General features: G+C 40.0%; 1 protein-coding gene across 9 annotated transcripts in view; it reads right to left on the reverse strand.

The window, feature by feature from the left end:
• Window positions 1–12,275, reverse strand: part of LOC145531643 (phospholipid-transporting ATPase ABCA3-like) — a 200,625-nt gene that overhangs the window by 150,216 nt on the left and 38,134 nt on the right. For 8 of the 9 annotated variants that reach the window (XR_014072620.1, XR_014072619.1, XM_081554583.1 and 5 more), the window contains 3 exons: window positions 7,324–7,580; window positions 2,579–2,695; window positions 1,682–1,799 (listed from right to left, as the gene is read on the reverse strand). Coding sequence is in view for 7 of the 9 variants with exons in the window: in XM_081554578.1 (XP_081410704.1) it covers window positions 1,682–1,799; window positions 2,579–2,695; window positions 7,324–7,580 (492 nt within the window). In the remaining 2 variants the exon portion in view is untranslated. The remainder of the gene's footprint in view (window positions 1–1,681; window positions 1,800–2,578; window positions 2,696–7,323; window positions 7,581–12,275) is intronic. The other variant, XM_081554576.1, reaches the window with a different exon arrangement.

A 12,275-nucleotide genomic window follows, 5' to 3' on the forward strand; every position in this document is an offset into this window, starting at 1 on the left:
TACCAGACCACCTTATCTGCCTCCTGTGAAACCTGTATGCAAGTCAAGAAGCAGCATTTAGAATCAGACATGGAACTACAGACTGGTTCCAAATTGGAAACGGAGTACGTCAAAGCTGTATACTGTCACCCTGCTTATTTAACTTATGTGCAGAGTACATCATGCAAAATTCCAGCCTGGATGAAGCACAAGCTGGAATCAAGATTTCTGGGAGAAATACCAATAACTTCAGATATGCAGGTGACACCACCCTTATCGCAGAAAGTGAAGAGGAACTAAAGAACCTCTTGATGAATGTGAAAGTGCAGAGTGAAAAAGCTGGCTTAAAACTCAACATTCAAAAAACTAAGATCATGGCATCTGGTCCCATCACTTCATGGCAGATAGATGGGGAAACAATGGCAACAGTGACAGACTTTATTTTCTTGGGCCCCAAAATCACTGCGGATGGTGACTGCAGCCATGAAATTAAAAGATGTTTACTCCTTGGAAGGAAAGTTATGACCAACCTAGAGAGCATATTAAAATGCAGTGACGTTACTTTGCCAACAAAGGTCCGTTTAGTCAAAGCTATGGTTTTTCCAGTAGTCACATATGGATGTCAGAGTTGGACTATAAAGAAGGCAGAGCACTGAAGAATTGATGCTTTTGAACTGTGGTGGTGGAGAAGACTCTTGAAGAATCCCTTGGACTGCAAGGAGATCCAACCAGTCCACCCTAAAGGTCAGTCCTGGGTGTTCATTGGAAGGACTGACGTTGAAGCTGAAACTCCAATACTTTGGCCACCTGATGCAAAGAGCTGACTCATTGGAAAAGACCTTGATGCTGGGAAAGAGTGAAGGCAGGAGGAGAAAGGAATGACAGAGGATATCGTTGGATGGCATCATTGACTCAATGGACATCGTTTGGGTAAACTCTGGGAGTTGGTGATGGACAGGGAGGCCTGGCGTGCTGCAGTCCATGGGCCTGCAAAGAGTTGGACACGACTGAGCAACTGAACTGATTAAAGGTTATATTTTGATACTTTAAAGTCTTACTGCAAAAACATATTTATACACTAAAATTATTTAATAGGGGCTATACTTGTTTAATATAGAAAACACAGGAGTAATAATGCCTAATAGGTGTGGTATAAAAAAGAATTTCCTTAATTCCTCAAATTCCTTAATTTGAGGGGAAGTTATTAAAAATTGTCAATAGAAAGTTATTTCTATAAGATCTGTAGTAGGCCAATCTGGGGTTATCTGATGATATATATCTTTCTCATGTGCGCTTTCACAAAGAATCAATTTTCCTTTGTCTGTGTATGTGATACAGAGTCTTACCACATGGTAAGTACACAAAGGACATGCTGAATAAATGAATGAATGAATACCTCCTTCCCTTGATTTGCTTTCAGAAGTGATCTGAAATCAGCTTCTGCAGGAAGCACTGTTTAATTTATCCTAAGTTCCAACTGGTAACAATCTTATTTTATATATTGTTTTTACACATGCATTTGGCAGTATTAAATTTCAGTGCACCCTCTACCTTCTGTCAAATCATTTCATGTGCAATTCATCTTCTGTGTTAGAATGTATGCCAAGACTGTATGTGAGACAGCTACATGGAGCTCCCAAATATGGTCTTATTTTGGTCAATTAAAACGGTAATTCTGTTACAGGAGAAGTCTTAGACTCACCTTTATTGAAGAATGTGCTAACCATAAAGCCAAAGAATATTGAAGCAATGGCATAACACATAAGAAAGACAAAGATGAAACTATAGTCACTGTAGCAGAAGACTGGATCATTGAAAATCTACGATAAAACAATTATGACATCATGTAAAATATGCAATAAGTAGTACCATATAAACACAAGGGAAGAGGGAGAAAACAATGGCCCTAATGAAACAGATCACACTGCCCAGTGACTGAAAGTCAATGAGATGAAAAGTTAACTAATTAACTTATTTCTTACAGAAGGATTAATGTTTTTCTCAGAGATTTGGCAGTTTCTGAATTTCCATATAAGCCATTTTTCATTCTCTTGAAAACCTGAGACTAATTGGTCCATACTATGATTACTTTTTCCTTCTCAAAGGATAGCTGCAGCAAGTTGCAATCCACTGGAACCAAAATGTTAGATGTTACAGCCATATATGGCATGTAGCTATTAAACACTTGAAACATTAAGCACTTGAAACATAGCTAGTGTGACTGAGGAGCTGACTTTTTATCTTCACTGAATTTTAGTTATTTTTAACTTAAACTCGAAAGATAAAGCAGTGTCAAATACAGATGAAGTATTTCTAATGAAAATACAGTGTACAAATTGAGACGTGCTCTAAATATGAAACATACACTGGAGTTGTAAGTATTTAGTATAGAAAAGAATGTATAATACCTCAATTTTTCAATTGGTTGCATACTGAAATAATATTTTGTATATACTGGCTAAATTATATACATTATTAAAATAATTTCACCTTTTCCATTTCCTTTTTAAAATTTCTAGTAGCTACTAAAATAGCTACTAAAATCCTAATAGTACATGTATGACTCATTCTTATTGGGCAGCATGAAACTAACACTTGCCTTGGCAAAGACTAACACACAAATCAAAGAGACAATAAAGATATAAAAAAAGAAGAATGTGAAGAAATACGCAGCCCAGATAATCCAACTTCTAAGTCCAATTGTAAGCTGGTACTCCTGTAGGAAATTCAAAACAAATCAAATATTAAATATATCAGCAATTCATAACATTTCCACATACATTTAAAAATTAAATTCTCATAAAAACATATTTAAATGGACAATATCTTCATTTTATGAATGAAAAAAATCAAGGCTCAGAAAGTCATGTGTGTTGATTACACTTATGCAGTTAGTAAAGGCAGTACTGATATTCAAATCTTTTTCTCTTGAGTTCAGAAATCTTTTGTCAACATTACACCTAGTATTAAACCAAAATGGAGAGCATTTAAAATTAAACTTTGAAATATCGAGAAGATCTCTTTTCCACTATACTCCAGTTCCAGGGATATTAGATAAATGTGTTTATGGTTTCTTTCTTTTTTAAAAACTTCAATTGTAAATTAGAAGTCAGCAGTACTTCTTATACTTGTTCTTTGTAGGCAATGAGTCTTTTCCTTTCCTCTAGTTTGTCTCTGAGCTTCTTAGAACCGTGGTTTCTGTCTACCATTAATTTTGTAAAAGTCTCTGCCATTATTTCTTTAACTCTACTTTCACATCTCCTTTTTGAATTTCAATTATATACATGCTATATCATTGACAGTGTCCTATAGCTTTTCAATGTTTTCTTCTGGATCTTTACATAGTGTTTTCTTTTTGCACTTAAGTTTGTGTAATTTCAACTTTCTTGTATTCAATTTTTGATTCTTTCCTCATCAAGGTCAAGTCTACTTATGAGTCTGTCAAAGGCATTCTTCATTTTTGTCAGTACTCTTTTTTTAATTTCTAGCAATTCCATTTGACTACTTATAGCTTGCTGTTTCCAATCAGTTCAGTTCAGTTCAGTTGCTCAGTGGCGTCCGACTCTTTGCGACCCCATGGACTGCAGCACACCAGGCCTCCTGGTCCATCGCCAACTCCCAGAGTTGACTCAAACTCATGTCCACTGAGTCGGTGATGCCATCCTGTGTCATCGCCTTCTCCTCCCACCTTCAATCTTTCCCAGCATCAGGGTCTTTTCAAATGAGTCAGTTCTTCGCATCAGGTGGCCAAAGTATTGGAGTTTCAGCTTCAACATCAGTCCTTCCAATGAACCTTCAGGACTGACTTCCTTTAGGATGGACTAGTTGGATCTCCTTGCAGTCCAAGGGACTCTCAAGAGTCTTCTCCAACACTAGTTCAGTTCAGTTCAGTCGCTCAGTCATGTCCGACTCTTTGCGACCCCATGAATTGCAGCACGCCAGGCCTCTCTGTCCATCACCAACTCCCGGAGTCTACCCAAACCCATGTCCATCGAGTTGGTTACGCCATCCAACCATCTCATCCTCTGTCGTCCCCTTCTCCTTCCACCCCCAATCCTACCCAGCATTAGGGTCTTTTCCAATGAGTCAACCCTTCGCATGAGGTGGCCAAAGTAATGGAGTTTCAGCTTCGACATCAGACCTTCCAATGAACACCCAGGATTGATCTCTTTTAGGATGGACTGATTGGATCTCCTTGCAGTCCAAGGGACTCTCAAGAGTCTTCTCCAACACCACAGTTCAAAACCATCAATTCTTTGGTGCTCAGCTTTCTTCACCGTACAACTCTCACATCCATACATGACCACTGGAAAAACCATAGCCTTGACTAGACGGACTTTTGTTGGCAAAGTAATGTCTCTGCTTTTAAATACGCTATCTAGTTAAAAAGCATCAATTCTTCGGTGCTCAGCTGTTTCCAATAGCATTACCTATCTGATCGTGCATGTCATCTGTTGTGCTGAAAAGAGAAAGCTTGACACTACTATTTTTAAAGAAGTCATGTTTACAAGATTGGCCTTTGTTTGGTATATGGAAATTTGGCTGGTAAACCACTCCCTTCAGTGATATAAAACATTTCCTAAATGATAAGTGTGGCTGACTATGCCTAAACTGTTTGTACAATAATATGGTTTATGCTGGATATCTGCTGTCTAGGAGTTTGGAATTTTGGTATGTGGTAGGCCAAAGGTGCTTATATAATATAACCAGCATGCCAGTCAAAACCTTGGATGCTAAGTCTCTAATGGATTTCTCTGGACAAGAACATCACAAATATGTTGCTGGATTTTCACCACTGTTGCAAGAGTACACCCTGTGTGACCTCTTGTGAAGTTACTTGCGGAAGCCTGCAGGCTAATTCCTCCAGGTTTTGCCTGTGTCATTTTCTCTTATTATTCAGCTATCACCTACACTTACTCTACCATTAAAATAAACCTTAGCTGTTAGCATATCTTCATGCTGAGTCCCATGAATCCTTCAAGTAAATTTCAGAAAATAGGGATGGTCTTAAGGATCCTGGACACCTCTACCTTTTCCTTTAGCACCTTAAATTATTAATCACAGTATTTTAAACTGTGAGGCATGGGTCGGCAGTGGACTGTTGCAGGGGCAGAGGCACTGAATGCCCCAGTGCTGCACAGGACCTTTTGAAGGAGGTCCTTCAATTATCTTCATTACCTTCACCAGAGTTTGGCCTCAGGCCAAACAACAGGGAGGGAACACAACCTCGTCCATCAACAGGAATTTGGATTAAAGATTTACTTAGCATGGCCCCACCCATCAGAACAAGACCCAGTTTCCCAATCAGTCCGTCTCTCCCATCAGGAAGTTTCCAAAAGCCTCTTACACTTAGACAGAATGAAAACCACAATCACAGAAAAGAATCAAACTGATCACATGGACCACAGTCTTGTCTAACTCAATGAAACTATGAGCCATGCCATGTAGGGCCACCCAAGACAGACGGGTCATGGTGGAGAGTTTTTACAAAACTCTGTGGTCTACTGGAGAAGGGAATGGCAAACCACTTCAGTATTCTTGCCTTGAGAACCCCATGAACACTTTGAAAAGGCAAAAAGACAGGACACTGAAAGATGAACTCCCCAGGCTGGTAGGTGCTCAATATGCTACTGGAGAAGAGTGGAAAATTCTGAAAGAGTTGGGAATACCAGACAGCTGACCTGCCTCTTGAGAAATCTGTATGCAAGTCAGGAAGCAACAGTTAGAACTGGACATGGAATAACAGACAGGTTCCAAATAGGAAAAGGAGTACGTCAAGGTTGTATATTGTCCTTCTGCTTATTTAATTTATATGCAGAGCACATCATGAGAAACACTGGGCTGGATGAACCACAAGCTGGAATCAAGATTGCTGGGAGAAAAATCAATAACCTCAGATATGCAGATGACACCACAATTATGGCAGAAAGTGAAGAAGAACTGAAGAGCCTCTTGATGAAAGTGAAAGAGGAGAGTGAAAAAGTTGGCTTAAAGCTCAAGATTCAAAAAACTAAGATCATGGCGTCTGGTCCCATCACTTCATGGCAAATAGATGGGGATACAATGGAAACAGTGGTAGACTTTATTTTTGGGGGCTCCAAAATCACTGCAGATGGTGACTGCAGCCATGAAATTAAAAGACGCTTACTCCTTGGAAGAAAAGTTATGACCAAACTAGATAGCATATTTAAAAGCAGAGACATTACATTGCCAACAAAGGTCCATCTAGTCAAGGCTATAGTTTTTCCAGTAGTCATGTATGGATGTGAGAGTTGGACAATAAAGAAAGCAGAGCAACAAAGAATCAATGCTTTGGAACTATGGTGTTAGAGAAGACTCTTGAGAGTCCCTTGGACTGCAAGGAAATCCTTCCAGTCCATCCTAAAGAAAATCAGTCCTGAATATTCATTGGAAGGACTGATGCTGAAACTCCAATACTTTTGGCCACCTGATGCAAAGAACTACCTCACTGGAAAACTCTCTAATGCTGGGAAAGATTGAAGGAAGAAGGAGAAGGGGAAAAAGAGATGAGATGATTGGATGGTATCACTGACTTGATAGACATGAGTTTGAGTAAACTCCGGGAGTTGGTGATGGACAGGGAAGCCTGGCATGCTGCAGTCCGTGGGGTCGCAAAGAGTCTAACACCACTGAGTGACTGAACTGAATTTAAAACTTGTCTGGTGTTTCTAACAGCTTCAACTTATCTGAGTCTGATTTTGATTACAGATTTGTCTCTTTGAAATGTTTTTTTCTTAATTTTTGCTGTGGCTTACAATCCTTTGTTGATAGTCAGATATGTTATCTAGGGGAGCATATATGAAGGTAAATAGGCCTATAGTGTTAGGCTTTATCTTAGATTAGCTAGGAGCTGAGTTGTTTGAAATTCATTGTTACTCTAGGTACTGCTGCTGCTGCTGCTGCTGTTAAGTCGCTTCAGTCATGTCCAACTCCGTGCGACCCCACAGACGGCAGCCATCAGGCTCCGCCGTCCCTGGGATTCTCCAGGCAAGAATACTGGAGTGGGGTGCCATTGCTTTCTCCGACTCTAGGTACTAGAAACATCAAATCCCTCTAGTGACCTTTTACCGTGTCCCTTCTTGCCATCAGGTTTTACTTTTATCTTTCTGCTGCTCCACACAGTTTGCTTCTGGAAATCGGCCAGCTTGGTATTCACTCTTCCTGCTCTGTATTGGTTGTTACTGGGATATAATCTGCTTCTATGGGATGCAATAACTATCCACAATGCTGAATATGCAGAAATAATCCAATCCTCTGTGTAACAGAACTCTACATGCTTAAAAATCCTTTAAAGAAGCTTTATAAGAAAATAATTTGGATTACCTTCAATCTTTTTTCTTTTTCCCATACAATAGATCGAATGATGGAAAGTACAGTTGGAGAGAACATGAGTATGAATATCAAAGGAAGGAAACTACCAGTGAGGAAAAGTAATTCGTCATCAGGATAAGCTGGATATGGAAATCTCTGTACAAAGATGCTGATATCGTCAAACAACTGTTTAGCACTGCTCTCATGATATACAATGATGGCCTTATCTAAGGCATGCTGTATAGCCAGGAATCCTTCTCTGATGTACCCTATATGATAAAATAAACATCATCATGTAAAACATGCTAAGGAACATCTAATCAGACACATGCAAAAAGCAAGGTAATTCAAATCAGTCACAGCTTATCACATATAGAACCTAAACTCAGTGTTGCATCAGGACCAACTGAACATAATAGCTCTGAGAACCTATTATAGTTCTGACACAGAAACAAGGGTTACTTCTTCAGAGGAATCTAATTCACATCTTCTAAAAATTAAATATATTTAATAAAAGTGGTAGACTTGGTAAATGCAATTCATATTTACAAAAAAATGCAGCTCTAATTAAACACTGGTGAGAAGAAGACTTGGAAATGCAAAATAAGAAATGAAAGTCAGATTGACAGATATATATAGTGAGTAATACACTTTGGACCCCAAGGAAAATTGTTTCACTGAAACCAAGTTATCCATAAAGCTAAATGGCAGTTTAGGATTTAACTTGCTTTTCTTTTACTTATTTTTTCTACTTGGAATGTGCTTTTAATTTATAAATCTAAAGTCTTATGTATTGGTAAAACAGGTGAGACTAACAAAAAATAATTACATTGGGATAGACTCAAACTGCTTTTTTAAAAACTGAAGTATAGTTGATTTACAATAATGTGATAGTTTCAAGTGTACAGCATAGTAACTCAGGTACATTTTTTCAGATTATATTCGACTACAGGTTAGTATAAGAAACTGAATATAATTCTATATACAGTAAATTCTTGTTGTTTATCTATTTTATGTATTTTGTAGTTGTTCAGTCACTCAGTCATGTTCAACTCTTTGTGACACCATGGACTGCAGCATACCAGGTTTCCCTGTCCTTAACCATCTCCCAGAGCTTGCTCAAACTCATGCCCATTGAGTTGGTGATGCCATCCAACCATCTCATTCTCTGTTGTCCCCTTCTCCACTTGCCTTCAATCTTTCCCAGCATCAGAGTCTTTTCTAAGGACTCAGCTCTTCGCATCAGGTGGCCAAAGTATTGGAGCTTCAGCTTCCACTTCACTTGGAACATTCAGGGTTGATTTCATTTAGGATTGACTGGCTAAATCTCCTTGAAGTCCAAGGGACTCTCAAAAGTCTTCTCCAACACCATGGCTCAAAAGCATCAATTCTTTGGTGCTCAGTTACCTTTATGGCCCAACTCTCAGATCCATAAACAACTACTGGAAAAGCCATAGCTTTGACTATATAGACTTTAGTTGGCAAAGTGATGTCTCTGTTTTTTAATAAACTGTCTAGGTTGGTCACAGCTTTTCTTTCAAGGAGCAAGTGTCTTTTAATTTCATGGCTGCAGTCACCATCTGTAGTGATTCTGGCGCCCAACAAAATAAAGTCTGTCACTGTTGCCATTGTTTCCCCATCTATCTGCCATGAAGTGATGGGACCAGATGCCATGAACTTAGTTTTTTGAATGTTGAGTTCTAAGCCAGCTTTTTCACTCTGCACTTTCACATTCATCAAGAGGTTCTTTAGTTCCTCTTCACTTTCTGCGATAAGGGTGGTGTCACCTGCATATCTGAAGTTATCGGTATTTCTCCCAGAAATCTTGATTCCAGCTTGTGCTTCATCCAGGCTGGAATTTTGCATGATGTACTCTGCACATAAGTTAAATAAGCAGGGTGACAGTATACAGCTTTGACGTACTCCGTTTCCAATTTGGAACCAGTCTGTAGTTCCATGTCTGATTCTAAATGTTGCTTCTTGACTTGCATACAGGTTTCACAGGAGGCAGATAAGGTGGTCTGGTATACCAATCTCTTCAAGAATTTTCCACAATTTGTTGTGATGCACACAGTCAAAAGCTTCAGCATAGTCAATGAAGCAGAAGTAGGTGTTTTTCTGGAATTCTCTTGCTTTTTCTATGATCCAACAGATGTTGGCAATTTGATCTCTGGTTGCTCTGCCTTTTCTAAATCCAGCTTGAACATCTGGAAGTTCTCGGTTCACACACTGTTGAAGCCTAGCTTGGAGAATTTTGAGCATTACTTTGCTAGCATGTGAAATGAGTGCAATTATGTGGTAGTTTGAACATTTTTGGCATTGCCTTTCTTTGGGATTGAAATGAAAAATGACCTTTTCCAGTCCTGTGGCCACTGACAAGTTTTCCAAATTTGCTGACATATTAAGTGCAGCACTGAAACAGCATCGTCTTTTAGGATTTGAGATAGCTCAGCTGGAATTCCATCACCTCCACTATCTTTGTTCGTAGTGATGCTTCCTAAGGCCCACTTGACTTCACACTCCAAGATGTCTGGCTCTAGGTGAGTGATCACACCATTGTGGCTATCTAGGTCAATAAAATCTTTTTTGAATAGTTCTTCTGTGTATTCTTGCCACTTCTTCTTAATATCTTCTGCTTCTGTTAGGCCCTACCATTTCTGTCCTTTATTATGCCCATCTTTGCATGAAATGTTCTCTTAGTATCTCTGATTTTCTTGCAGAGATCTCTAGTCTTTCCCATCCTATTGTTTTCCTCTATTTGCACTGATCACTGAGGAAGGTTTTTTTATCTTTCCTTGCTATTCTTTGGAACTCTATGTTCAAATGGGTGTATCTTTCTTTTGCTCCTTTGCCTTTAGCTTCTCTTGTTTTCTCAGCTATTTGTAAGGCCTCCTCAGACAACCATTTTGCCTTTTTGCACTTCTTTTTCTTGGGGATGGTCTTGATCGCTGCCTCCCGTACAATATCACGAACCTCTGTCCATAATTCTTCAGGCACTCTGTCTATCAGATCTAATCCCTTGAATCTGTTTGTTACTTCCACTGTATGATCATAAGGGATTTGATTTAGGTCAAAGCTGGATGGCCTAGTGGTTTTTCCTACTTTCTTCAATTTTGCAAAAGTCTGAATTTTGCAATAAGGAGTTCATGATCTGGGTCACAGTCAGGTGCTGGTCTTGTTTTTTCTGACTGTATAGAGCTTCTTCATCTTTGCTGCAAGGAATATAATCAATCGGAGTTCGGTATTGACCATGTGGTGATGTCCATGTGTAGAGTCATCTCTTGTGTTGTTGCAAGAGGGTGTTTGCTATGACTAGTGCGTTCTCTTGGCAAAACTGTTAGCCTTTGCCCTGCTTCATTTTGTACTCCAAGGCCAAACTTGCCTGTTACTCCAGGTAACTCTTGACTTCCTACTTTTGCATTCCAATCCCCTAAGATGAAAAGGATGTCCTTTTTTGGTGTTAGTTTTAGAAGGTCTTGTAGGTCTTCTTACAACCATTCAACTTCAGCTTCATCAGTATTACTGGTTGGGGCATATACTTGGATTACTGTGATATTGAATGGTTTGCGTTGGAAATGAACAGAGATCATTCTGTTGTTTTTCAGACTGCACCCAAGCACTGCATTTTGGACTCTTTTGTTGACTATAAGGGCTACTTCATTTCTTCTAAGAGATTCTTGCTCACAGTAGTAGATATAATGGCCATCTGAATTAAATTCACCCCTTTTGGTCCATTTTAGTTCACTGATTCCTAAAATGTTGATGTTCACTCCTGCCATCTTCTGTTTGACCACTTCCAATTTACCTTGATTCATGGACTTAATATTCTAGGTTCCTATGCGATATTCTTTACAGCATGGAACTTTACTTTCACCACCAGACACATCCACAAGTGGGCTCTGTTTCTGCTTTGGCTCAGCCTCTTCATTCCTTCTGGAGGTATTTGTCTGCTCTTGTCCAGGAGCATATTAGAAGGCACCTACAGACCTGGGGAGTTCATCTTTCAGTGTCCCTTCTTTCTGCCTTTTCATACTGTTCATGGGGTTCTCAAGGCAAGAATGCTGAAGTGGTTTACCATTCCCTTCTCCAGCGGACCATGTTTTGTCAGAACTCTCCACCATACCTGTCCGTTTTGCGGGACTCTACAGGGCATGGCTCATAATTTCATTGAGTTAGACAAGGATGTGATCCATGTGATCAGTTTGTTGATTTCCTGTGATTGTGGTTTTCATTGTGACCTCCTTCAAAAGGACTTACAGAGCATGCTGGGCTTCTCAGGACTGTTGTAGTCAGTGCCCCTGACCCCGCAGCAGGCCTCTGTCGACTCATGCCTCCGCCGGAGATTCAAGGACACTCACAGGCAAGTCTGGCTCAGTCTCTTATGGGGCCACTGCTCCTTTCCCCTGGGTCTTGGTGGGCACAAGGTTTTGTTTGTGCCCTCCAAGTCTTTCCCCCCAGTCCTGTGGAAGTTCTGTAATCAAATATCACTGGCTTTAAAAGTCAAATTCCCTGGGGGTTCTCAGTCCCTTTGCTGGATCCCCAGGTTTGGAAATCTCTTGTGGGCCCTAGAACTTTTGCAACAGTGCAGGAAGTTGTTTGGTATAACTGTTCTCCAGTTCATGGGTCATCTGCTCAGTGGCTCTATAGTGGAGCTAATGGCAACCTCCTCCAAGAGGACTTAGGCCACTCGCTGTGCCACCCAAGTCTGATGCAGCCAGAGCCCCTGTTCCCGTGGTAGGTCACCACTGACTCGTGCCTCTGCAGGAGACACTCAGACACCCAAAGGTAGGTCTGGCTCAGTCCCTTGTGGAGGTCATTGTTCCTTTCTCTGGTTCCTGGTGCACACAATTTTTTTTGCATCCCCTCAGCATCTGGTAGGTCTGAGATTTGATTTTAAACATGATTGCACCCCTCCTACTGTCTTGTTGGGATTTCTCCTTTATCCTTGGATGCGGGCTATTTTT

The sequence above is a fragment of the Giraffa tippelskirchi genome, chromosome 13, assembly GCF_054371585.1.
Source record: "Giraffa tippelskirchi isolate mGirTip1 chromosome 13, T2T-mGirTip1v1.2.pri, whole genome shotgun sequence".
In the NCBI taxonomy this organism is placed as follows: Eukaryota; Metazoa; Chordata; class Mammalia; order Artiodactyla; family Giraffidae; genus Giraffa; species Giraffa tippelskirchi.